The 26,295-nt window shown below is 47.5% G+C and overlaps 1 protein-coding gene across 9 annotated transcripts in view; it reads left to right on the top strand.

Annotated features, from left to right (window-relative positions):
- Window positions 1-26,295, top strand: part of ADGRB1 (adhesion G protein-coupled receptor B1) — a 280,012-nt gene that overhangs the window by 153,463 nt on the left and 100,254 nt on the right. For all 9 annotated transcript variants that reach the window (XM_042785910.1, XM_042785909.1, XM_042785908.1 and 6 more), the window contains 5 exons: window positions 729-837; window positions 1,740-1,883; window positions 5,224-5,299; window positions 9,250-9,352; window positions 10,468-10,511. In XM_042785910.1, the coding sequence (XP_042641844.1) occupies window positions 729-837; window positions 1,740-1,883; window positions 5,224-5,299; window positions 9,250-9,352; window positions 10,468-10,511 (476 nt within the window). The remainder of the gene's footprint in view (window positions 1-728; window positions 838-1,739; window positions 1,884-5,223; window positions 5,300-9,249; window positions 9,353-10,467; window positions 10,512-26,295) is intronic.

Raw genomic sequence — 26,295 nt, 5'->3', positions numbered from 1 at the left:
CCTGGTGGAGGTAATGTTTTGTGGGCTCCTTCTCGGTAATATATAGAGATGATCAGAAGTAGCCCAAATATGTTTCTCAGGCCAAGTATCACAATATTTGAGTGCCAGGGAAGTCTAAGGCCCTCAGAATTTGAGAAGGGGCAAAGCTTCGATATATCAACATGAACACATCTTCACTCTCTTGCATGATGTCTCTGGATGTGCAGTTGCAAATGCCTCTGGCTTGTTGATAGCTAGGTTGGGCCAAATACTCCAGTGAGTGGACCTGGAAAGAAAGTGGAGCTACATTAAATAATGAGTGCTGAGAGTCTGTCCTAGTACGTTTCTCTTCTTGCGTTAACTACAGGAACAGGACCATAATGGACATCAGCAGTATCTTATCTGTTCTGAATGGGGTTATTGATAGTAGAGGTAATCCTAGGGAAGGAAAAGAGATGGGTAGGTTTTCTCCTGCTCCAGAGTCTCAGATTTTTCCCTTTACTTTGCTTTGAGATATTGCCCTTTTATCAATCTGAATATCATATTATTATTTCTTGTCCCTTTCTTTTTATTTTTCTAGGTTTCCTTTTAGGATATCTCAGTCCTCATTCTTCACAGCTCCATAATACTCCATTATATCCAATGTATACTTCTAGTACACGTGTGAGGACAGAAACCTTTGCTCTCAGAGAAACTCATGCTGTGCTCATTAATATATGTGCTATTAAATATTCTCCCTCTCTCTGCAGATAGGGCCAAATGCCAAGGAGTTGTTCAGGCTTGTGGAGGATTTCATTGATGTCATTGGCTTTCGCATGAAAGATTTCCGGGATTCCTACCAAGTGACGGACAATCTGGGTGAGTTGATTTGCACTCCCCATGTTGGGTAGAAAGCCCAGGAAGCTGTAATTACTGTGCAATATGTGTAACCTGGGCTGTAGGGAGGGAAGGAGGAAAGGCATCAGGTGGTGGAACATTAAAAGATCTGGGGAAAGACATGGATGATCATAAATATGGGGTGGCTTCTCTCCAAATAAATTAGGACTTCAGTGTGAGGAAGAAATGTCTACAGAGAGAACTGAGAAATATCTATAGAGCCATGAATGGAGAACAGATGACAAACTGGGCAGAATTAGTTGCTTCCTTTTATTTTTTTAACACAAGAGCTGCACAGCAGCCAATGAAGTGATCAGGCAGCAAGCAAACAGCAGGCAGTATTTGATTTATGCTGTATGCACAATCACAATATGGAACTTGTTGCCAGAGGATGTTGCAGAAGCCAAAAAGTACAGATGGATTCATGATGGGATTAGGAAAATGCACAAAGGAAAGGTCCATTGGTGGCTGTTAAAGTTGATGATCCGGATACAGCCACTAGCTGAGGAAGTCCTGCAGATTGCTGGAAGCTGAGAGGACAGGCCAAGAGATGTCTTGCTATGTTCTTTCTCACACTTCTTCTTAGCAGCTGCTGCTGGCCACTCCTGGAGACAGGACGCTGGAGTAGACTGACCTCTCTTCTGCCAGGTTTAGTGCAGGCAGGTCATTTTCAGTGAACAGAAGCATGAGCCCTAACAGTTAGTCTCATCTTCCTTCATGCATAGACATCACCTGAAGATAGCATTGCTCCTGTAGCTATCAAGATCTAGCATCACTCGTTCTGCTACCTGATTTCCCACTATTGCCTCCAATGGGCTTTTCAGCACACGTGAATTTGTTGAGGCTGGTTTTGCTGACTGGTTTTATTTCTTGTTTCCCTCTAGTCCTCGGCATTCACAAACTGCCTGCTAATGCAGCCACTGACATCACTTTCCCCATGAAAGGCTGGAGGGGCATGGTGGATTGGGCCAAGAACTCGGAGGACAAGGTCACTGTTTCCAAGAGCATCCTGTCTTCAGGGCTGACAGGTAGGCAGCACAGGCAGGTCACTTTAAAAGAAAATTTCTTCTTTTTCTAAGAGAGGTTTCTTCCATTTGGCTGGTCTTCAAATTCTCCTTCCAGCTCAGCTGGATTTGCTCACAAAATCTTGGTCACTATGAGCATTTCTGAGTGAAAGTAAGACTTTCAGATATGGCCAGACCAAGAGTCAAACCTAAACACCTTGCAAATGTTCAGGGGCAAGCTTAGTGCCTGGATGTGGGTGTATGTATTCTAAATATGCAGCATATTTAGAGAAGAGCAGGGGTTGTCACAATAACTCAGAATGACACTGCACTGACAATTGCTTCTTCCAAGGCTTCTGAACCTGAGAAGAAATGGAAACATCTCCATGTCTTCTGAGTCACTCTGTCATTGATGCATGGGAGTGCTGAGTCTGCAGTCCTGTGCAGGACGTGTTGGGTGCTGAAATGAGTCTCTCAGGCTTCCCTGAACATTCTGAGTTGTCTTTAGGGGTAGTGTATGGTAGTTGTCTCTGTGGGTACCATATAAGAATGGTTAATCTGCTCAAGAAAGGCAGGTGCAATAGGGGCACCTATCACCATGACCATATAGGAAAACAATGCTGTAGCTGTCCTCCAAGACTGGATCCAACCCTGGTAAGGTCATCTAAGAGTAAGGAGCTGGAGGTCAGCACGTAAGGCTGAGCAACTGATGGGTCTGGGTCTGCTGCATGGACAAGCTTTGCTAGACTGTGGCTTTATGGCAGGTGTTTGAAATCTCCTGGCCTCGGAAATAAAATGCATGGGCATTTATCACTGAGGTCGCTGGCTCCACAGCAGGGCATGGATATGAGCCACAGTGGGGCGGCGGGAGTGCTGGGTGCATCATCCAAGCTGGCCTCACTGTCAGATCTGAAAGGGAACCTGAAAGGTTCTGAGATGCTCTGCTGGAGCCCCCAGCCTTCACTGGGATGTGAGTCCCAGGAACCAACACACTTAAGGTGCTCATCTTCTGGCGGAGAGCCTTAGCGTTTAGCAGGATTGAGCTGTGAGTTTTCAAAAGCAGGACCCTAAGTTTGGCTTATTGCTGGGAAATGGTGGATTTTCCTTCTAGATGCCCCAGGGATGTATGTGGCACTAGTGGCTTTGAGAGAGCAAGCTGCTGGCTGCTGCATCAGGCTGTGCTGTCTTTCCTTGGGACAGGGGCTGGAGACTGTGAGTTGTTGATGTCAGAAGACCTTTGGCTTCTTCTTGTCATACCAGGACCTCTTGTCATGGGCTTCCTTACTGGGGATGGAAACAACACAGCCATTATTTCTACTTAGGGAATCTGAGGCCAAGAACAGTTAAGTGACAGCCCCAAGAGTAAACAGTGAGTCACTGGCAGAGCAAGGATCATGTGCAGCACTCATTGTCTTTTGTAGTGACTTGAAACAGCATTATCTTCCTGGGAGAAGCTGGAGCATGTTTACTACAGCTTGTTTGAAAAGCTTGTGGAACCTTCACATTTGGAAACCTTTAATAGCTTGTTGGACAAACTGCTGGCACCAGACACAGGCAGAGATGATCCTGCTCTGGGGCTGAGGGTTGTCCTAGAGGCCTTATCCGCCTCCCCATGGTGCTGTTTTCCAGATTTCTGTTAGAAACATTCTCACATAGAGCTGCTGTAGGTTCCCTGAGCAATAGTCACTGTGGAAACAAAAGGTGACATCTACCCTGAAAAAGCAACTTCCCATTGGTCTTCACCTCTCCATGGTTTCCTGAGTACCACCCAGGGCTCTACTGCCTCTGCTTTGTTCAATATCCTGTGCTGGTGATACCTTTTTGAGGGTTTATTCAGTGATTGACGGTGAAGATGCACCTCTATTAGTTTTGATCCTCACCTTTCTTTGGCCCCAGCGAATAGGGGCAATTATCCTGAGCAAAGTGATGGAGCCAGGCAGCTTAGTGAGACCAAAACCAGACCCCCTCACTGCTGGAAGCTGACTTTGCACAGTTGATTTCAGTCGGTCAACACTAATTTATTTAGTTGGGTGTGTCCCCTTGAGCTGCAGGGTGTGCCAGTGCTGTCGGTGAGTGAACAATGCTGAGGAGAGGTTACATGACCAAAAGGCAATGCTGTTTCATCTGGGTAGCACATCAGAGTGTTTAATTTTTGTATACCATGATTGATGGTCAGCTGCATTATTAAAGATCTGTCCCAGACCAAAAGAGACAAGCCTCCACCTCTATTACAGCCAGGATCCTTTGCCTTCTTGGGAGGGTGCTGTGATAACCCAGACTGTGGGGCTTAGGGTTTTGCTTGCTCACAGTCTCATAGGAGCACACATTTCTTCCGTAAATGCGCTACTGCATCCTCTGAGCACAAAGGGGGAAAACTCTCTTTGAAGGCAGCAGGATCTTTGTGTGCATAGGGATTCACAGGAAAGGCCAAAAGGCTGTGCTGGATTTCCTAAAGAAGCAAGGCTTATGCAATTGTTCTGCAAGCCTGTCTGTCAGTCTCTCCAAGTTACGTTTTCACCAGCTATCCCACTTGAGCCCAGTTTGACAAAGAAGAGGACAGACATGCAGAGTTGTGTCTGCCCTGCACCGATAGAGTAGGCATGCTGTAAGTTCAACCTCAGTACGAGACATCAGAGAAACCCCACCTCAGGGTCCTTCCCCAGGCTTCCTCAGCATTTCTTTTCACCCAGTCACTTGCTTTTTCTCCCCCTGAAAAGTCAACTACTGGGCTGCCTCTGCCACTTGTGGTTTTTCCGGGGAAGTTCTTGCTTTTTTGCAGCTGGGTACTGCGAGGAGGAGGAGGAGATGGTCAAGTGACATGTCCAGAGGTCACAGAAATGATTCAGAGGCTCATCTGGGACCACGACCCTCACAGCCTCCCAAGGCAGTGCACAAGTTGTGGGGTCGGACCGGGCACAGTGAGACATCTCCCCTTCTCTGCTGCCCTTGTTGGCCAAACTCAGCTCTTCTCTTTGATGGCTTGATAGCTACCGACAGGTCCGAATGCCTCTGGGTGGCTGTAAGAGACCTTTCCACCCTGCAGATTTGCCCACTGTGGTGCTGTCAGAGGGATTAGTGGGATTTCTGAGTGTGGGAGCGCCAGGCCGATCATTTGGCATAAAGGCAGACGCCTGGGGTGCTGGGTCACCCCAAATGCTCTGAGCCCTTCCTTGGGACCAGTGGGGACCTGGTATGGTGGCAGCAGGCACTGAGTCCCACCACAGTGATGCTGACATTGGCCATGCCCCTACAGGGACCCATCTACGCGAGGCCTAATCCTGCACCTGGGTGTTCCATGGGGACAGGTGACATCCCGATTGTCTCAGTGCTGTTGTCTTCTTCCCTTTCCTTTGGTGTCCTGCAGAGACAGATGACTCCTCTGTCTTCGTGGTGGGGACTGTGCTGTACCGGAACGTGGGCAACATCCTCTCCCTCCAGAGGTAAGAGGGGCTGCCTGGGGAAGGTGAGCAGCTGGGAAACGATCGGTTTTCCTGTTGATCCCTCTGCCTGCAGAGCCCTGGTCTTCCAGGGAAATAGTAAAGGCCACGGGGTGCGACGAGACAGACTTTGACTCGGCAGTACAAATGTTTTGACCCCCATCAGCTGGTGCTGCATGCTCAGGTGGCGGCAGGCTCGTGCATCGCAGACATCGCTTGCTGGAGGGGCAGGAAGGTTTTCCCCACCCACGTGGAGCACTGAGCACCCCAGATATGATGGGAGGCACAGCACTGCTGCCACTGCCACCCTTTGCCCTCCAGAAATGGATTCTCACACTGCCATCCTCGTCACGGGGGATTTTGGGGAGCTTGACAGATGGGGGGGGTGCTCAGCTGCCCTGATCCTCCCAAGCTACTGGAGAGCTGCCAGCCACGCTGAGCCCTCCGAGAGCATTACGGCAGAAGACAGGCTCAGGGAGAAGAGAGGAGAGTAGCAGCACGCCTGGCTGCACATGTCTACCATGTTCCCAGCCGCTGCAAACTGCCTCTGGCACCGAAGCTTTTGTGTTCAGCACTCCCTTTCCTTTTCTTCTTTCCTTTTCTCTCCCACTATCTTGCTCTTTTTTTTTTTTTTCCGCGGCTGGTACTGAGGCAGTAAATTAAGCATCCTAAGGCACCTTCTAAATCTGTTCTGCACTGATTATCGTGAGCCCATTTACCATAAACACCAGGGCATCTCTCCTCACCGATAATCATTTAAATACCTACAGATTTAGCACCGGCAATGGCAAGAGCTCCAAGCGAGTGCAGAGAGGAATTAGCAAGCCAGCCAACTGTATTCTGTAATATCTTCCATTACAGCACTGGGAATTAGATCAGAAGGGCAATAAACATCATTGGCTCAAATGATCCAGCGGTATTTCAGCATTCTGTGGCCAAGCAATGAATGAGCTCTGATAACCAGCAGCTGCAGCAGCCACAGCCTCTGAACAGCGTTCCCACAGGAGATCTGATTTAAGACATTCTTTAATTAAAGGACAGTCCTTATTTAAAAAAAGAAATCCGGAGTCCTGAATCACCTGTGGAGAGTCAAAGAAAAAAAAAATAAAAAATAATAAAAGAAGCAGCAGCAGAAATGTACCTCTTACCTCAGTGCCGTGCAAATGGACATAACATTAAAAAGGAGAATGCCTTTAAATAACCATGTAGCTGTATAGCACCTGCTTATGGTGTAAAAATATTTCTGACCACAAAGGAGAGCAGCTCTTCCTGGGTACACATGAGCATTAAGGACCCAAGATTTGACTGCATTGATTCAACGCAGAGTGATTTTTCCTAAAAGAAAAAACGTAGATTTAACCAAGCAAACAGCACCAGCCCAGCCATTTCTAATTGTCCCAATTTACCTCCCCCAAGCAGCAATTCCTTATCTGAGCCACACGTTGCTCTATCCCCTTGGATCCAAAGCACCCTGCAGTTCTAGGCAGCTGTGACAACTGAGATGGGATACACATACCTGATTTTTCAAGCCAGGGAGGTGAGCGGTGCTTGGTCCCAGCTGGGGACCACTGCAGAGGACACAGATGACAATTGGAGAATCAACAGCCTGGCACCTGACAGCCCCATGTACCAAACAACATGTTTACAGCTGTTTGCACATCCTTTACAGCCGTGCAGGAGCCCTCTGAGCTCGCCTGACCTCCTGTCCGAGCCAGATCTTGATGTGTTTTGTTTTCTTCCCAGAAGCTGGGTTGCAGCATGCTTTTAGGAGAGACTACTCATCTTCTTCCTGGAAGATTCCCTGTGATGCTGAGTCCCTCGCCTCCCCCGGCAAGCTGCTCAGATGCTTAATTACCTTCTCTGCTAGGAGACCGTCTCTTATTTTAAGGCTGAATTTGTCTGACTTTCACTTCTAGGCACTGGGCCTTCTGGTGGGCGACTGAAAAATCCCCCACATGCAATGAACTGTCAGACATGCCTTTCAACAGAAATCTTTTGTCTGGTTTTCTAGCACCTGGATCAATTCTGTGTCTCTCCTTTGGACCTCCTCTGCTGTTTCCCCATCTCAAAGTGGAGCTGAGCGCAACCCAACAGTGGCATCCCGACAAGGAGGGGTGCATAGAGAAAATACCTTCTACATCTCCTTGTTCCTGCACAGGATCACTTCTGTCCTTTCTGTTACAGCTCTTTCCCCTGAAGTCAGTCTCCCTGGGTACATTTTGGGTTGCAGAACCTGTAGCTCTGCACGCAGACCTTGCACTCTCCAAGCTCAGATGTGCTTCCTGGCTCTTGGATGTACTGGGATAACTTCTGGTTGGGCTGAGATTTTTTGGCCATTAAGCAACCTCCGCAGTCTGCACACGAGTAATTTCCCTGTGCTAACGACTTGCCACGCTGAAAAAGCAACTACTACTTCTGCTTTTGTTTAACGCATCAGTTCTCACCTGCTCCGCAGCCTTCAAAAGGGTGTTTCTGTGTCATCCAGGCTGCTCATGCAAATGTTCAACAGCACTGAACCAAGAACTGACCCTCACAGACACAGCTACTAATGAAGACATGCGCTGGTGTTTACCTTTCAGCAGCTCCTGTTTTTAGCTTATCTACAACTGCCTATATTTCAAAGCTTAAACCTGATATTTGCTCCCATTGACTTCCCCTTTATGCTCCTTTGTAGATCAATATTTGTGCTTTATTGCTTCTTTTTTTTTTTTTTTTTTTTATTCTTTTAAGGAAAATGTGGGTTGTGTTTCTTTTTTTTTTTTTTTTTTTTTTTTCTTTACCCTGCTGAAACAATCTTGTTTTTCCACCTGGTGTTGGTTGAATAACAGCTTTCTGAGTATCCACTCGCACATCTGTGGATGATTTCAAGGTTTTTTTGGTTGTGTTTTTTTTTTTTTTTTCACTTTCAATCTAGTTGCTGTTAAGCAGGTGCAAGTCTTTTCCATGTAATTCTTTTGTAAAAGGAAGATAAAACCCAGAAAGAAAGGTGAAAGATTTTGCCAATGCCTGGAGATTTGGAGGGCATTTACATAGGGAAAGATTTTCCTTGTCCACGTGTGCTGGAAGGGCTGGGAGCAGCCTGATGCTGGGCTACCACTCTACTACTGATTCCTTTGTGGTAAACTTAGAGGGGCAGCATTTGCAACTGCTGGTTTTGGGGAGTTTTTGTTTATTTAAACACCCAAATCTTTTCCTGCTGCAGAAACACCAGGAACCCCTGTGTTTTTAAATGTTCAGTGTCCAGGAAAGTGCCTGCAAAGGGTTTGGCTTTCCAGGGAGTAGGAGCACAGGTGTGGGAGATATCTCTTCCTTTATTGCCTCTCCCAACAGCCAGATCTCCTAGGGCTGCCAGATTTGTTAGAGTATTTGTCTGGGCACAGACATTTAGACATCCACATAGAGGTTTGGCTTCTTTCCATTTGCCTTTGATCCTCAGAAAATGGAGATGCACTCCAGTGCCTCTAGCAGTGAACCAGACAGGATTGTGTACTGCCCCATAGATATGATGTTAAAGGCAACCATGCTCCTGCCTAACACTTAATGCGGTGCAAATTAAGCCAGCCTTTGAGAAGGAAAATGGATGTTTTTTTGAAAACACACGAAATGAGCTCTGTTTCCTCATGTCAGGGACAGAAAATGGCTTCAGGAGCATTTTATTACTAGCATAGATACAGCCTCTAAGTCCAACGGTTTTAGGGGTCCATGTGGTTCATAAAATGGTCTGATTCCTGAAGGAATAAATGTAGAGTGGCTGAGAGGGGAGCTCAAAGGGCAGAGGGAGAGGTCCATCAGCAGCAAGTGTTTCCGATGATTTTTTTAAATTAATGGGGCCAACTCCTTTTGCACTGTGCATACTAAACCTTGTATCATCAATGACAAAGGCATTGGGATTCACTGCTCTGCAGAAGTCCCTCGGTCCTCTTTAAAACATCTCTTTCCCCTCTTCTTCCCAGGAACAGCAGTATTCTGAACTCCAAAGTCATCTCCGTGACTGTGAAGCCATTTCCCCGGTCTCTCCTCACCCCTTTGGAAATTGAATTCTCCCACCTGTACAACGTAAGTCTTTCCTGGAAACTTGCACCATCCTGCAGATGTGTTTGCTTCTGCATGGGAAGAATGTGTTGGTGCAAGGAAGGAGGTGGTTTTGCTGGGCTCCTGAGACCTCTTTGCCTGGCGTGGGTGTCCTGTTGTTGCTCACTGCCAAGGATGCATTGTATGGATTAGCCTTGCAGACCTTGACTGCTCCGTGCTCTTTGCTCAGGCATTGCCAGTAGAGGAAGAGGGTGACAGCACTGCTTGCACAGCGAACACAGGCATACTTGTCCCAAATTCACACTATTTCATTGTGGGCATGATCAAGGAAGAAGAACTGTGCGTTCATTAAGAAATGGGTTATAACAATCGTCTTCCTTGAGGAGGGAAAGAGGTTATTTCCACTAATACTTGCAATGCTCTTTGCAGTCCTCAGATACAACTGGACACATGAATATTACCGTTGTGATCAGCACTTCAAAAGGCAGTCGAGGAACCCTTCCAGGTTCCCCTGCTTAAGCCTAAACAGATATATGTGATGGTCATTTACATACCCCAATGCCTGTTCTTGCTGTGGGTTACAGATGTCCTCCTGAGACTCTGCAGCACGTACATGAGATATGACGTGTCTTTGCTTTGGACTTTCCTGGAAGGATTTTCCAAAGTGGTCTAAAACAGCTTGGAGTCAGTGGTAAACCTCTTTCAGGGGTCTTTATACACATCTGACCATCTTCTGAAGGGCTGTGGCTCTTCTGAGCACCATGTCCCACGGAAGCATATGCTGTATTTGATCCACTTTCCAGAAGAGAGCAGCAAAAGGATTCTGTGTGAGAGGAGGAAAAAAGAAGAATGTCAGTAGGTTGAGTCAGGAAAGATGCTAAGTTAAATCCTTCTACAGTGGTGTTGATGCAGAACAAACCGAGGCCCCTTTTCTTCTTGCTTTTCAAGCCAAGGGTGAAAGAAGCTGTTCCAAGGACTGAGATCTGTGACTGCCCATCTGGTGTATCACAGACACACCATGTTTAGAGTAGAGGAAGCTGTTCTACAGGACCTGCATATATAATTCTAGTCGCCGCAAATACCTCATAAGCAGCATGGCACTGATTTGCTTCATTTTTCCCTCTCTTCTCTCCTGGCAGGGAACCACCAACCAGACCTGCATCCTGTGGGATGAAAATGATGGGTAAGTTCTGTGGATTTCTCTTTACTCTCATGGGCCCGTTTGCTTTTGGGGTAAAATCATCACAATTTTAGCAGTGATGTGTCAGTCTGTCTCAGCCCTTGCTCACCCTACTCAGTTTTTTCTTGTGTCCCCTTTCATGGCTGGAAAAGTCCTTCACTCTGGTGGGGCGTGTTTCTTCCTTCTCACAGATGCATCCCTTCTTACCACGTTGTCTTTTAGTGCCAGCTGAACTGGGTCTTATATTTAAAGATCTGCAGTCAGGTGTTGTCAGTATAGTTTATGAAGGGCCCTGTATGCTGGGAGCATCATATGTGTGTACCAGGGAAACATCTCTCAGTGTCCAAGCAGAGATGTTCACGTGTGCTTCTTCTCACAGGGAGGAGTGTTTGCATTTCCCTTTGATGATTTTGACCCCAGCCTACATTTTGCAGAAGTGGCCTCTTATTTTGGATTTTCCCACATGAGCTAAGACCCAGGACCATGGAGTCATGCACAGATTGCCCTAAATTGAGCTTGACGTAGCAGTGCTTGGCTTTCTTTAGTGCTCATCCCAAATTGTGCACCATAATGCAAAGTCAGAGCCCACTGTTGCAAATATGACCGGCAGTAGTAAAGTATTTGTTGTGCTGCTGCCATGCAGTCAAATGATTTCTACCAGGATTCCTGCATTTTCTGGTGCTGTTCAGGAGGTTTTGAGCGATGTGACGGAGGTCAGCAAGGAAAAAAGATATCCCAAGTTACCACAAAGTGTCAGGACCATAAATCCCATATGGGAAGTAGTTGTCAGAGAGTGTGCACCTTAGAAAAAAAAATAAAGTACACTCTGAAAGTGTGGTCTTAAATCCTGAGTGAGATGGACAAGGATACAAAGTGTCTGATTTAATGGTGTTTTTACTTCATTGACTTTTGAGGACCAACCTGATATCTTTTCTGCCTACAGTCAGTTTCTCTCCTTGAGATCTCATTCATTTGGCACATACCTCTGCATTTATTATTATTATTACGATTAATAATAATAATAATTATATGCAGCATCTGAAAAATTATTCTATTCTTCTTCTTTTATGCTTCATTAAGTAGCATATACACACATAGGCAGGCAACATATTTTCAGTCAACTTACCGTTCTTGTTGGTCTGTGATTAATTTCACATGTATGAGTGGATCCAAAGCAAAGCTGAAGAACCCAGAGGGCCTCCCTGCTTGTGAAATCACACCCATGTTGTAGCCCAGGTCAGAACTGGCCCCTCTGGGTTGTAGTGAAAATTCCGCCAGCATTAGAAAACGATTGGGATGCAGAAGCTCTTTGTGTGCTATGCTGACCTCACATAGCAGCAGTCAGGTGAACCTTCACAGAGTTAAAAAAAATGGGATTTTATTATATTACCTGTGTGCTAGAGAGCAGACTGAGTGTGTAGGTCAGCCCAGAGGAGAGGGTTGTGTATAGGTGAGCAGACTCAGAAGGAGGCTCGGGTAGGAGCTGACCTGCTCTGCTAAATCTGTTGTCTCTCCATGCTGGAATGGGATTAAAGCACTTGTATACAAATCCATTTTTTGGCCAGTAAAGGCAGAAGTCGGAACCAACGCCCTCTCTGCTCCGCACACCATCTCATTGGTTTTGTCTTTCTGCATCCTAGAGAGAGGGTTACGCCCAGAAGGATGGAGGTGTTTCCCTGTCAAGCTCAGAGCTGGATTTAATTAGCTGTAATCTGAGCAAGAAAAAAGCAAATTCCAGTTTGCACATGGTTGGACCTGAGGGAGAGTGATGGCATTCAGGCTGGCAACATATCTGTCAGAGCTGGCACTGAAAAGTGCCTGGTATGAGAAAGATGAAGGGTTGCCCAGTGCTGAATGTGGCTTGAGAGGCTTGAATACCATTGCTGATCTGGAGGCAAACCAGCACCCAGTTCAGTGTAGTCACCTCCGACTTGTCCTGGGAGGTCTGGCTGGACTTGCTCCCAAGGCTCGGCAGCTTGTTTGGTTGCCTGTTGTTTCTCTGGGAGTGTGGGGTGTTAGGAATGCTTTCAGTCTTTAATCCTTGCATCTTTGGGGCATCAAAGGATGGGCTCGTAGCTAAGAGTTGAGCAGGCAAATTCTTGGCACCAATGCTGTGGTTCAGTTGTCAAGGATGGTTTCCAAAACCCCGGCAGATTGGTGGTACAAGCGTTGCTGCTAAGACTCTGCTTTCTGTATGTGTTGGGGTGTGTGCGTGCATGTCTGCAAGTGTTTTCAACCAACATTTGCAGTCTCAAGCAGTTGAAAAGTCCAAAATGCTTATGTCAGCAGATTTCTGCTAGGGGATGTTCCAAAGTTAGAATCGATCCAGTGAGCTCTGGTAGCAGTAGATGCCAAGCTGTTTGTGCAACATTTTAAAGCTGATTTGCTACCACTACCACCTCCTGGGAAAGCCTGATGAAAGACAAACTATGCAAACCCTATTCTTCAGGCCTGAACACTCACCTCAAACTTGAACAGCACTCTGCAGCTGTCAAGGGTTTTGCACCACGGTTTTGGATAATTGTCTCCTGCTTGAGGCAAGGTTTTTTAGGTTACACCCTGGACCTGTTGCCTGGTATGTGGTAGAGGTAATGACTGGTGACTCTGAGAGAGGAAACCCTGAAGTCCAGCTACACTTGTATGGTTCCTTTTTTTTGCACCCATCTTCTCCTTCCTGCCACCCCTCGCTTTAACTTGGAGGTTTTCCCATTGATCAGTCTCATAAGACAGTTGTGCAAGTGGGTGAATCTCAGGAAATCCCATTTCCCAGCTCTGACCAACTTAATGGCTTTACAGCTTCATTTCCCTGGCAGTTAATCACCCTGCCATATTCCCTGTACAGCCCGAGCCAGCCTGCCATGGTGTTGTTCAGAAGACACTGCTGTCTCTTAAGCTTGCTCTTTTGCAGGCTCTCCATGCTCCTGCTCCAAGGCTGGGTGGCCAGGGGGGACCTTCCCTATGTCCACAGTCATCCATCTGAGGCTGCGGATCTTGGGGATCCAAACTCCAACTGATTCCAGTGAACCAGCCTCTGGATTTAACCCCTTGCAGCTGATGTGACTGAACAGATAGAGAGGCAGGAAACTCAAAACAATCCTCACATGAGAGCTCCTGCCTGTTACTGCAGCCACCTGAGCCTTCGATCCCATTCAAAACATGCCACAGCCCTTTAAAGGCCACTTAAAATCCATGGGCCGTGAAGGGTTGAACTGTAAAATTGCAATTAGAAGAGACAATTATCATGTGGCCATGTTCTTCCTCCAAGACAAAGCTGTTGAACAGAGCACTAAAAAAAAAAAAAAAAAGAAAAAAAAGAGAGAAAGAACCACTGAGTGTTCATTCATTTCATTCATTTGCATTTAGATAGATATTTAAGCTTATAATATTAATAATGGATTTTTGATTTATTAATCCCAGCCCCTTTGAATGACTGTTAGATTCGTGGGTGGCACCTCTCCATCTCTTGTCTCTTCCTCTTGTCCCCTACTCCTCATGTCATGAAATAGGAGGGGAGAAGATAGGGCACTAATTTCTGTTGTGTTGGGTGCTGCAAGTATGATTAATGAGCTTAACATTGGCTGGATAAATTGAAAGTTGAAATCGGAGAATGATTTGGGATTCTCTGGCCCTCCTCCAAGGGTATTCATCTGGAGTAATTATTAGCTGCTTAGCCATGCTGAAGTTAAAACCCAGGCAGGATCTTGTCTCCTACTCCCTCTCTCCTGCTGGGACAGTTGATAAATTCAGTCATCTTATGTGCTTTCATGTTCTTGTGCATCACTAGATCTGTATTTCACACCTCGCTTGCTCTGATACACCACAAGGATGCCACGTGGCAAGGGAACGGGGAGATAGTCGCCAAAGTTTGTTGTTAGTGGTGACAACATTGCTTCATGGCTGCAGCAGAAGCTGCGGGGCTAGTTAGTGTAACAGAGTAGTCCCGTTGACCCGTGGAGCTGATTAGTCTGTGTACTCAGACCTCCAACTCTGGGTTTTGGCATTCTTTGAGTGTGAGATCGGGTCAAACGACGGGGACTGCTGCGAAATGAAAAGGCACGGTCACAAGCCATCAAGTGGCTGGAGACACAACGTGAGATGAGGTTGTCTGACTGACGCCCACAGCCACAGGTGAATGCTAATTCTTTCCTTCAGCGTGCCCTGCCTTGGTGACCCAGCCAGCTGGGGCTTGTATTTGAGCTCATGGTGCATCAGAGAACATCGTGCCACGTGGTTGTGAAATCCAATCCCATACACACAGAGAGAGGGATCCAGCACGTCTTCATTGCTGGGGGACCTCTCATCTCACCGGGAATGTTTGCTCTTAGAGGATCTGCCTGGCTTCAGCCACCAACTACTCTCTGCTTCTCTGTCTCCAAGAGGAACATAATAATAGTTAGGCATTATAATAACTGGTCTTAAGAGGCCTTCCAAACCTTCAAAAATATTTGCATAAAAGCTTTTTACTCTTGGAAGAAAAAGTGTCTCAGGAGTCCTTGGTTTTGATTCAAGGGCACTCTTACCTTCCCCTGGGAAATATCATCTGCTCCAGTAATTAAAGACTTTAACCTATCTAACTTAGAAAACGCAGACCTCACTGTTTAGGAAGGTGACCCGTGCGCAGCAAGGTTAGGCATGGAGAACAAAATGAACAGGGCCTCAGTTAGAGGAGCAAAGCTAAATCACATCCTCCTGGCTCTGGGCTGGATCTGATGCCCCAGCCGAGGTCAGACAGAAATCTCCCCCCAAGGGTTCGCAACTGCACAGACCGGTGTTTTATGATGCTGCATAACAAAGTAGACCATCAATCTATCCCTCTTTGGAAGCTTACAGGATCCTAAAATATAGCTCGCAGATGCTGAGGACAGTCCTGCTCATGCGCTCTTTTCAGACAGGAACTGCTTGAGGTGTAGGGTGTATATTGCTCCTTCAAGGGGATGGTTGATAGAGCTGTGTGGACCATGGGCTGGCAGAATTGAAGGTGATCACACAGAATCACAATCCACATAGAGAGCTCTGCGGTGCCATAATAAGTTTGTGGGGGTGTTTTTGTTTCTTTGCTTTGTCTGGAACAACACAGAGAAGCCCCAAAAATATCCTAGAAGGAGGCATTGTCTGTCAGGCACCATAATTTTTCTGTAGGGTAATTGGACTCTTTGAGGTGTTTATGGTCCAGCCATCCAGCGAATCCTGCAGTGCAGCTGCTTTGCCTTAAATTCCTGTTTTCAGGGTGGGAGGTCCAGTGTCCAAATTCCTGAGTGCATGTCCTACATAATTACAGGGAAGTCATGCACTGGTGCATGGTGCAAGACAGCGTAAGGAGCAGGACACAGTGTAGGCTCCATGGGCTTCACTCGACTTTTTGAAAACCTCTGATGCATTGGGTAAAGAAGAAGGCAGAAAGTTTTATAATCTGTGCTTTCTGGGACTTCAATGCAATCTCAGTTTTGGGGGTTACTCTGCGGTTTTGTCTGGAGGGCTTGTACAACAGTTCCACTTCTTCCAGTACTCCCCACCACCAGAAAAGTGTCACGGAGGAGGGGTTGTATCGATAGCATCCCATGGGCACTTTCTGCTCATCGCATCGGTTGATCCATCTCCCAATGTCCGTCTTTTGAAGAAAAAGGTGTTTGAAGTCAGGAAACAGTTTCCTTTTTCTTCTGTCCATCACTTAGTGCATTACTGGTCTTGCCAGTGCTGTAGATCAAGCAGTAACACTCCTTGCCTCTGCTGACAGAGACAGATGAGTCTCCCCAGATAGGGAGAGGAAGGGAAGTCTGTTACAGCCCCAGCCCCATAAGAGATCAGTGCACTTCTCCTTGGACCTATGCATGACATTATATATTTTCTACTGCAACACTCCAGCTGCCTGTAGGGGAGCAACGTTGCCAGTGACATGTCTTTCATGTGATCCCATGCAGGGTGTTTGTGCTGAGTTTTGCCCATACCCCTGTTCCAGCTCCATTTCCCTTAACTAACATCTTCAGTTTTAGCTCCAACTGCAAATTCTGCCTTTCCTGAGTGCTCCTGTGGAGGTATTGAGGGGGTGTCTGTGAAAGAAGGCAGCATTGTGCTTGCAAAGCCTGTCTACACAGGGGCACACAGGGATGTTAATCTGAATATTCCTGTCAGCTCCTCTGTGTTAAACCCAGGTAAAAGTACCCCCTGATTCAGCCTGTCTGACTGCACTTGCAGTGCACAAGCTGGCAGATTGAATTATGGTCCCAGGAGCCCCTTTTTAGCCCTGGATGAGGGTAAACCAAACAGAGCTAGTGCAGTGAAACCCAGTCACACCTCTAGAGCCTCAGGATTTTGCTTTCCTGCTCAACCAGGGCTTTGGGGGCTGCTGGAAGTACCAAGCAGTACAGCTTCCAGGGGACTATTTCCCCAGGCATCTGTCTTACACTGAGGCCACCTTTTCCTGGAAACACCTTGTCACCTGGACTTCCAGGTGTTTCAGGAAAGAGGTGGTCCAGTTCCTGGTTAGCACAAAGGAGCTGGCACAAGGTAGCAGCAGACTGCAGGGCTGTGCCCATCCCCGTTCGGGAGAGGAGTCACAATTCTTTGGCCTTTGCTGAGCTGCTGCCCAGCAGTCAGTGTTATTTGTGGGACTGGAAAAGCGGGAGCTGGCTTATTCTCCAGTGCCTTTCATAGCACAGGATGCAGGAGAAGCTGAGCAGCATGATACAGGGCTTCTGCTGCCTGCCAACAGAGCATGGTTTAATGGCTTTAGACAGAAGGGAAAGGGGGAGAGGAGAGAGGATTCAGAGGCTCTGAATTCTTCCAGCTTTTCCCTTGCTTCCCTAGTAAAGGGGTCAGGAATATGGATGGAATAAATTAACTCCCTTTACAGAACTGTCAGAAGCGAGACACTGAGACCTGGAGGAGGCTCCCACTGGGAAGAGGGTTTGAGTTCAGTGGTGTCACTCCCCACCTCAACTCAGTGCTGGGGTTCAGGATGGTTCGTATGTCCACACGTGTGGGTGCTATATATTCATATAAAGTCACCTGTTCAAAATACATGCCAGGGTGTAACAGGAGGAATGTATGGGAACGAGCGAGTGCGGGTGCCTGGGTGTGCATATGGACACATGTGAGTGTGCTTCTGTGCACAACCAGGGCTGCAGGGTGTTGGTGGTGTGCCAGTGTGAACATAAGCACACCCGAGGCATGCAGATACCTGCAAGTACAAACCAGTATTTGCATAGATATGTTTGGGTGCATACATGTTTGTGCGTGGACAGCACAAAAGTACGTGTGCATGTGTAAAAATGTACACAAGTACCCAGATAAGGCCAATAACCCAGATCATCCTTTATTGGTGCCATGAGACTCCAGCTACGTGTGCACAAGATATGTTTAAAGGCATGCAGGACCTATAGAGTGTTTGTGTGTGGGCATGCAGGGGGGATGTGCACACACAAACCTCTGCACAGTGTTTGCTCGGAAGCCACGACACCCTTTATTTGCGTTCCCGTTGTGGAGGGGAGGGGATAAATTTAGCAGCCGCATGCCCTTCTGTGGCCCATCTACTGTGGAAGTGCCAGGCTGCTGAGGGCTTTTAGTGCCACGTGGTAGAAGTCCAACTTGACTTCCCAGATTGCACGTAGGGACTCCAAGCCCACTCCCTGGTGCGCTTCTGCTGCGTTTCACTTGGTGCTTGTCTGTGAGGTACCTTGTACGTGCTGAGAATGTGATAACACAGTACAGGCATCTGTACGTGCTGGTGGAGAGCTCTGATTCACAGCTCCAGGCCTTTAAACGTGGGAAAAAATAGGAGGCAGGGGAAACTTGAAGTCTACACCTGGTGTGCTCTAACTCCAAGGACTCAATAGCCAGCAGGGTGCAGCTTTGAAGCAAGTTCAAGGCAGGATCAGGTGCACGAAGGAGAGACAAACACCTGCACTACCGGGATGCTCAGTACTCTCTGTTTGTAAAAATCAGAGTAGAGTCACTGTACCTCCATGTACTCCTTTGCTGGGTTGATTTTATTCTCCCTTTATGAGCACAAGGAAGCCTGTATGGATCCAGAGCAGGACCTCCCAAATGGTTCTGTCTCTAAACCTGCAGATCCTGTCACCACCCTGAGGATATTAAGTCTGTATCCTCTGGACCATTGATCGGCTTTGATGGAAGCTGAGGGCTACAGGGCAGCCTCTGCATGATGTGAGGAAGGAGTATTATGACCACAAGCATCTGAAAGGCCAGGGCTGTCCAAAACACAGACCATCAGCACTAGGCAGATTCTCAAGCAGGTTACATCCAATGTGTCTCTTAAGAACACAAGAATAAGTTTCCCCATCGGGCTGCTTTGCTCAGCTTCCTTGACAGACTGAGGCAAGTTCAGATGAACTTCTTAAAATGCTTTTTTTTTTTTTGATAAATCCATGAACTACACCAGTATGCAAGCTAGAAACAGAAGTACCCACCACAATCGTAATAATTTTAGATTGCTAAAATCTGGGGGCCTCGGTATTTCTTAAAACGCATTGACAACCATGTAAGAGTTTGTTCTTTATCTTTACTGACTGAGCTAAAGACAACGCTCCTGAGTTGGCATTCTTAGTGACTCTCTTGTCTGCTTTGTGAATCATCTTCAAAAAACCACCAGCACATATTCCAGAGCCCAGGCAATGGATTGCCCCACACTGGGGATCCTAATTGTGAGGCCAATATTGCCCCTTCCAGTCCCAGATACCTTGCAGAGCTCTCACTTTCCTGATGGGAGCCCATGAGAAATGCTCAGTGTGCAGAGACAGGTTTAGGAGTCCATGTCATTGCTCAAGGGTGGGTGGGACTTATGGATGTGGGGGAAAAGGACTGAGAACGGGCATGCTGTGAATAAGGATGGGGAAGTTTGCCTCTATTTTTAAAGAGGATAGAAGGACTTGTTTTCATTTGCACCTGACTGCTTGTGCACCTCACTAGGAGATGAAGTGTTCTGCTAAAACACAGCAGAAAAAAGAGGACACAGTGCCTGGGATACAGCCTTCACCTAACGATGAACTTTCTGTGTGTCTGGGCAAATCATTGTAAGCTCTGTGCCTCAGTTTTCCCTGAGTCTACTATACTAATATCATCAGACAGCTCTTCTAAATGTCATGAAATTTAGGAGCGAGGAGCTCCATTAAGTGCTAGCAAGTAGCAAAAATAAGTATTATTATTTATCACTGAGAACTAATTGTCTAAACATGAGCTTTATCATTGAACCGGTCACTCATGCAAGATGAGCTCACAGCCTGTCAGCTTCGCCCATCACGCCTCAGTCGTGCCATCAGCAGTGAGGACCACGTGAATTTTGGCCTTCACGAAGCGGAATGGAACCAGGGAGGCTCAAGGCCATCCCTGCGAGACCGAGCACGCGATGGCACGGGATGCTAGCCTGCACATCCCATCGGCTGCCCGAGCTGATGGTGACCTCTCAGCCGCATGACAGAGAGGATCAGCAAATGCATCGGAGCATCCAGCCCGCTCTGCCGGCCGGCCCGATGGGGAGCATGGCAGCTTCTCCCACCTTGTAGGTCTGGCAGCCGATCTGCTGCCTGAGGGGGGAAGAGCAGGGGCAGGCAGACCCATAGGGCCAGCAGAGCTGAGCCCTCCTGGAAGGCAAAGCTCCACTCCGGAGAGGACAGATCCTCTTCTCCCTGCCCATTGGATTTATTGGGATCTACCTTAACCCTCAGTCAGGAGCTGCTGGAAGAAAAATAACTGATGCAGCAAGGTCAGAAAGCCCCCTCCCAGCATATAATGATTTTCAGACTTGTCAAGGCCCTTTCCAGGGCTTTGCAAATACTTTGATTCAATCACAATAATGATCCTTTGGAAGATGTGTGTTAATTTCCCGGAGATGCCCTCTGCTTTAATGCAGAGCTGCCTCTCAAGGTATTTTAATGCACATGTGCGATGTTGGTGGGGTGGTAAGTCAGGCAGGGGAGTTGCTGCCTGCTCTGACAGGGAACCAGAGTAAAAATTCACCCAATTCCAGAGCCTGATGCCTGGCAGGGTGGCCCAGAAAAAGCCCAGATCTTCCTGGGGTGAATTCTGCAGGTCTGAGGACAGCCTTTCTTTCTGGTGTGGATGTAAGGGCAGGCAGCAAAGTGTGGGGGAAGTACATCAGTTCCCTTCAGTTTTTGGTGATGTATCCAATCTACCACCATCTAGCCAAGGGGACATATCCAGTCATAATTGCATTGATGAATTATGGGCTGTCCTCAAAAACCTAACTGCTGTCATTTGCAGCTGGTGAAGGAGAAACCGAGGGAGTGATTTATCCACTGTCACCAAGGAGGAGCAGAGCTGAGCCACAGCTCAGATCTCCTGTCCTCTCTTATGGCTGTGCTGGTGGCTGTGAATTAAAGTTAGCTCTGTCCTGTATCGGGATAACAGGAGGACAGAGGAGGTGAGGATCTAGGAGAACACAACTCTTTTTTTAGCTGTGGTTATTATTTATTTAATGGTGGGTTTAGCGCATATGTCAAGTCTTAAGGAATGCTGAGCATCCTTCAAACCTTGGCAAGGCTCCTGACAACTTCAAGGGCACTCCACAGGACTTGGCCTAGGGATTATCAATATGCATGTGGTATTTTTTTTTTTTTTTTTATCCGATTTCCACCTTAATCTGATTCTGAGGCACAAGTGTTGCAAAAGGCTGTTTGCAGGTCCTTTGACTATCAGCTGGGGTATCTTTGTCTTTCCTCTTCCATATGGACCCAAATGAAAGCTGCAGGGATTATCACTGCTATTGAGAAGTCTGCTGTGTTCAGGCAGACCCTTTCCAGTCCACGTGTACCACGTATCAGTCAAAACTGTGCTGGAGAGTTTGCTGACATTTAACAGCATGTCCCAAGGGCTTGTTTAGTTACCGGTAGTGATGAGTGGGGCAGAGCACCTAAAATCCAGGCAGCTTCAAGAAAAAAGTGTCTCTGGACCTGCTGCACATGTGGCACCGCAAGAAGAGCGGAGGGAGCTCCCTCTGTCTAATGTTATTGAAAGATCCTGGTCCTGGCTGGGAAAATTATTCTCCAGCTGCAAGGTCACCTGGAGGGAAGGGATTTTTGATGCCTAAGGTGTAATTTACACATGCTAGCACATGGGGAGCCAGCGTGAGTGCCGTGATAGGAAAGGCTGTAGCACAGACACGGATGCAGGTGTATTGCAGCCTTCACATCTTTGTGGTCGTTAACGTTGCACTGATTAGTTCTGATTAGTTCCAGCAGAAAATCTGCTGTCCATCCCCAGAAGAAACAGCTTAGGGTGAGGGGGGAGATTGGATGTGCTTTGGCTGAGACTCCTGTAACAGGGCAGGGGAGGAAACAACCTGCAGCTCAGAATTGGCATTGGCTCAGCATGATGGAGCAGACACACAGGAGATCCCAGTGTTCACACAAGGAACGGTGTGGAGAAGATGAATAGACTAGACCAGACTATAACATTTTCAGTTGGACCTACAGTGAACATCTAGCCCAACTGCCTGACCGCTTCAGAGCAGTCCAGAAGTTATTAAGGGCATTGTCTAAAAGGCATGGGGTGTTGATCACCACGCAGGGAAGTCGGTTCCAGTGTTTGACCACCCTCTTGGTAAAGAAATGCTTCCTAATGTCAAGTCTGAAATGATGGGGAGGTGCACCCCACCACTGTGTGTGTGTTCAGGAGTATTATATTTGTGGGACAAAAATGTTTTGGTTTTTTTTTTTTTTTTTTTCATGTAGATATAAAAAGAAATCCCCACCTCCACCCCTGCTTCTTGGAGGCTGCTGCTGCATTTCTCTCTATTCAGGCACTGGCATCTCAGAAGTATTGTTAGGAAAGACATGACAGCATTGGGCATTTCCCCGCTAGTCAGTTCATTTCCACCCAATTCATTCAGTTTACAAGTGCAAAAGATGCTTTTGCTAATTGCCAGCTCTGCCAGCTCCTCCTGGGATCTCGAAAGCAGCTGAGATTGTCCTGGCTGTTACATCTTCAGCAGCAGTAAAGAGCTGTTGCCGCAGCCTGTGAAACAGGACTTACATGACTCCTATTACTGTCGTCCCTGAGTATTTCACAGCCTTCAATGTGCTGTTATTGCAAGTAGGGCTGAACAAGGAACCCCTTTTCTAGGTCACTTAGAGTTCTGAAGTCTCTTTAACATTTGCCTTTACCCAGATTAATGTTTCAGGAGAGTTTTGGTGAACAGAAAAGGCAGGAGGAAGCACTGTCAGTCAAATGACAAGTGTCACTTTGCTTTTGAGGCTTTCACAGTTAAGATGGCTTCAAAATGCAGCAAAACTGACAGTAGCTCTCAGAACGTTTCTGCTGCTCTGAAGCTGGAGCCATGTGGGGACCTGCTCTCAGGTCCCCCGAACCCAGGACTTGTAAGGAGCACTTTTGTTTGCCTGGCCTCCCTCCCAGGAAAGCTATCAGAAGAGGTGGTCAGGGAGCACCCAGCTTGTGAGCAGTACTCCTTCATCACTCTGACATCGCCTGTCATCTCAGGAAAGAAAGAAAGATGAAACAGGAGGATGGAGTAGGAGCTGTCACATCCACTGTACGTTTCCTGCTCAATTCTGTTACCCCTGGGCGGTGAAGGCTGGGACCAGCAACTTCATCACTTTAGTCCTAACCTACCTGTCTACTCACTGTTTGTGTGTGTGAAAGACCTTGATTTACAAGCCAGCAATGTTGGCGAGGGCATTTGGATGGCTTGGGGAGAATAAAGCAAGCCTCTACCAGCACAAACCTTAGTGCTGTGATTTCCAACCCTTTATCCTTTTGGGGCCCCTGAGTGTCAAACTAAATGTCCGATCAACTTCATCCCCTCTACACATACTTGCACACACTTGGACCCCCTTTTATCTCCAGACCCTCTCTCCTCAACTGGTTCTCTTTCCCTGATGGCTCCAGAAACTTCCTTCTCGGCAAAATCTCTGCTGTTTAATCCTTAAAGAAAAGCTGAGTAACTCCTAATTCTATTTCCAATGATAATTTGCTTCTCTCCTCTGGAATTCCCCTCTCCCTGCCTTCCCAGCTGGGGTGGAGAGAGCTGCAGCAAGCAGGAATCACTGTTATTAACCCTCTGCAAGCCCAAGCTGGTCTCCTCGTACTGAGACTCTTGGCTCCAGGTGCCAGCTTGGCTTTTGGAGACAACACCCTGGCAATGTGCAGCTTTGATGAGCCAGAAGATAAAAAGCTTCCTGCTGGGATTCTGCTTTTCATCTGCAGTGGTGATACCAGCTGGTTTATTCCCATGTTCCTTTCCTTCCCCGAGCTTTGGGAAAGAGAGTACCAGGAGGGTTGATGCATTCGGTTGTTTTTGGCTTAATACCTGAGATCTCAGTGAGTCTCAGTGGGACTTCTGAGTTTCCCAGTTTGGGAGCTATAGAGCCAATCCTGCTCCCTCTGGGCTCTGTGGAAGGCTGAGTCTCTGAAGTCAGTGCCTTTGACTAGCAGGAGCTGGTTCACATTCTGCAAGGACGTTGTGGCATGGAACTGGAGCCCAAGGTGTCTGCACGGGTCTGCAGGAGGTGCAGAAGCGGGGCTTTCACGATCAGTCTGCCAAGGGAGAAGGCAATGATAGATGTGTTTGGCACTGGCGTGTGCATATAATATTGTTGGGCAGATCGGGGTGGATAGATCGACAGGAAAAAAAAAAAGGACACTTCACCCAATTTCTGCAATAAAGGCCGTTCCCGATGCTGCAAACCACAGTCAGGACAGCACAGACATTTTTCAGTATAAATTGCTTTAGCCAGCACAGTCATCGCTTGTGCTGCCTTATAATTGGCAGGTATTTAATTAGCTGAGGAGTATTTAAGTGTCTTCCCACTAAGTGGGAAGTTAGAAACTCCCTGTCGGTTGAATACTCTTTGAGTCCTTCCAAAGCCTGTCACCGCAACTCGTCTTATTGTCAGCACACAAAACACATCAGACAGTTCAGTACAAGTCTGCACAGATGCTGCAACATCTGTCCAATTTGGACCAGTATGTCGGCTGAGGGTAAGGGTGTTGCAGGAGGTGTGAGATAAAGTCCACTCTCTAAGTTTCTTGGGGATCGCTCTGTCCTTTGTGTTGCCCAGATGTCCAGAGATAAGGCAGGATGGGGAGGAGGGAGGAGAAAGCTTAATGAAGAAATGTTGCTGCGGGGAGAGAGGTTTCCACCAGCCTGTATCTCTGAAAGCCATTTTCATTAGCGGAAAGTGGATTTAAAAGGTTTTGATAGCAGTCCCTCTTTGCCTGAGTTCCAGGCACTAGAAGAGTGTTTGGATACCAGCGTAGCTTTGGTTAAGTACATTTTCATTGGCAAAGCTGGGAAATGATTCCCTCTCCCTGCCCGTGACCCGCTTTCCTGAGAAAAGCAGAGGCAGATCCGTGTCACTCTGCTCAGCACCTGCTCCTTATTCCTGACCCTTGCAAAATGCTGGGCTGCTCCATCTGTGGGTCAAGCACGTCTTTTCTCTCAGCCAGATCCATCAGCAGAGGAAAGCAGGAATTAGAGCGGCCGTGACAACAGCCATGCTGTCCACATAAAACCATTGGGCTTGCAGGGTGGGGAAACCTTCCAGCAGGAAAACCTCTGCCAGCTTTGCAGGTCTGGAGCTTGATTTGTGGTTCAACCTCCTGCCAGCCCGGCCAGGCTTTCGGCAGGCCGGGGAAGGGAAGTTTTGCTCCGCCGCTCTCTAGTTTCACTCTGATCCCGAGCTTCGCTGTCGGTGGCTTTCTGCATCCCTGCTGCATCCTCACTGCTGTCATGCATGTCAGACTGTGACAAGGTACCGTCCCCAGCAGCGTGGCTCGGGGCTGAAGGGGAATCGATGAATCCAGCCGCCTCGCTGCTTGCTGCTCCGTTCCCAGCTGAGCGGCACAGCCCTGCTGAGGGATCTCCCCCTCTCCCTCTGATTGATCTGGGTCCTGCCCACCAGGGAGCTCTTTACGTCAACCCCCGGTGAGAAACCATCTGATCAACACTCAGGAGGGCTGGGGACAGGTTGTTCAAGGAGAAGGGGCAGCATGATCTTAAACATCAGCATTTATTTATTAGCATTTATTTAGCCACTAATACACCAGCCCCCTCACTGCATTAGCATCATCTTTATTTCCCAGAGGTTTCCTCCTCTCCTGCTAATGTAAATCCAAAGCAAACCCTCTAGTACATTCTTTTATACGCCCACGTAAGTCAAGTCAGAAATCACTCTGGTCTCACCAGGGTGGGATTTTTGTGGCTTGCTTTACATTTTATTTTACCCCCTCCCACCCAAAACCTATAACAAATAGCATATAATAATGTGACGAGACATCTATGGCAGCTATAGGCACAGAATAACAATGAGGAGGCAGGGAGCAGCGATGCAGCATCCCTGAACCAGGTTCCAAATGACCTTCAGGAACGGGCAGATGTTGCTTTCTGAAATTTGAACTGGGAACAAGGGAGGCATTCCACGCATTCAAGGGGCTGTAAGCTCTGCTTCTCTCGGCTGCTCCGCTTCTGTGAAATGCTCATTTTGCAGAGTGCAGGGGAAAAAGAGGCCAAAGGGAAAGGAAGGAGCAAAGGAAAGCACTGGCAGAGAAAAAAAGTGCAGCTAGTTGAACTCACGCTGACTAAACCTTCTCATCTACAGCATCCCTGCTTTCGTGTGTGTATGTGTGTCTGCCTCTTGCTATTATCACCTGGCTCTCTGAACTCCTAATTGCTCCTCGGGCCTGATTCAGAGCTCACTGATGTCCAGCTGTAGGCTTGAAGTGGGTTTTGATTTTGGTGTTGCCCTAAAGTTCTGATCATGAGACCACTGTGCCAGTAGCAGCAAGGCTCAAAGCT

The sequence above is a fragment of the Tyto alba genome, unplaced genomic scaffold (assembly GCF_018691265.1).
Source record: "Tyto alba isolate M040663 unplaced genomic scaffold, T.alba_DEE_v4.0 Super-Scaffold_9, whole genome shotgun sequence".
Taxonomy (NCBI): domain Eukaryota; kingdom Metazoa; phylum Chordata; class Aves; order Strigiformes; family Tytonidae; genus Tyto; species Tyto alba.
This window is presented reverse-complemented; position numbering and strand designations above follow the sequence as displayed.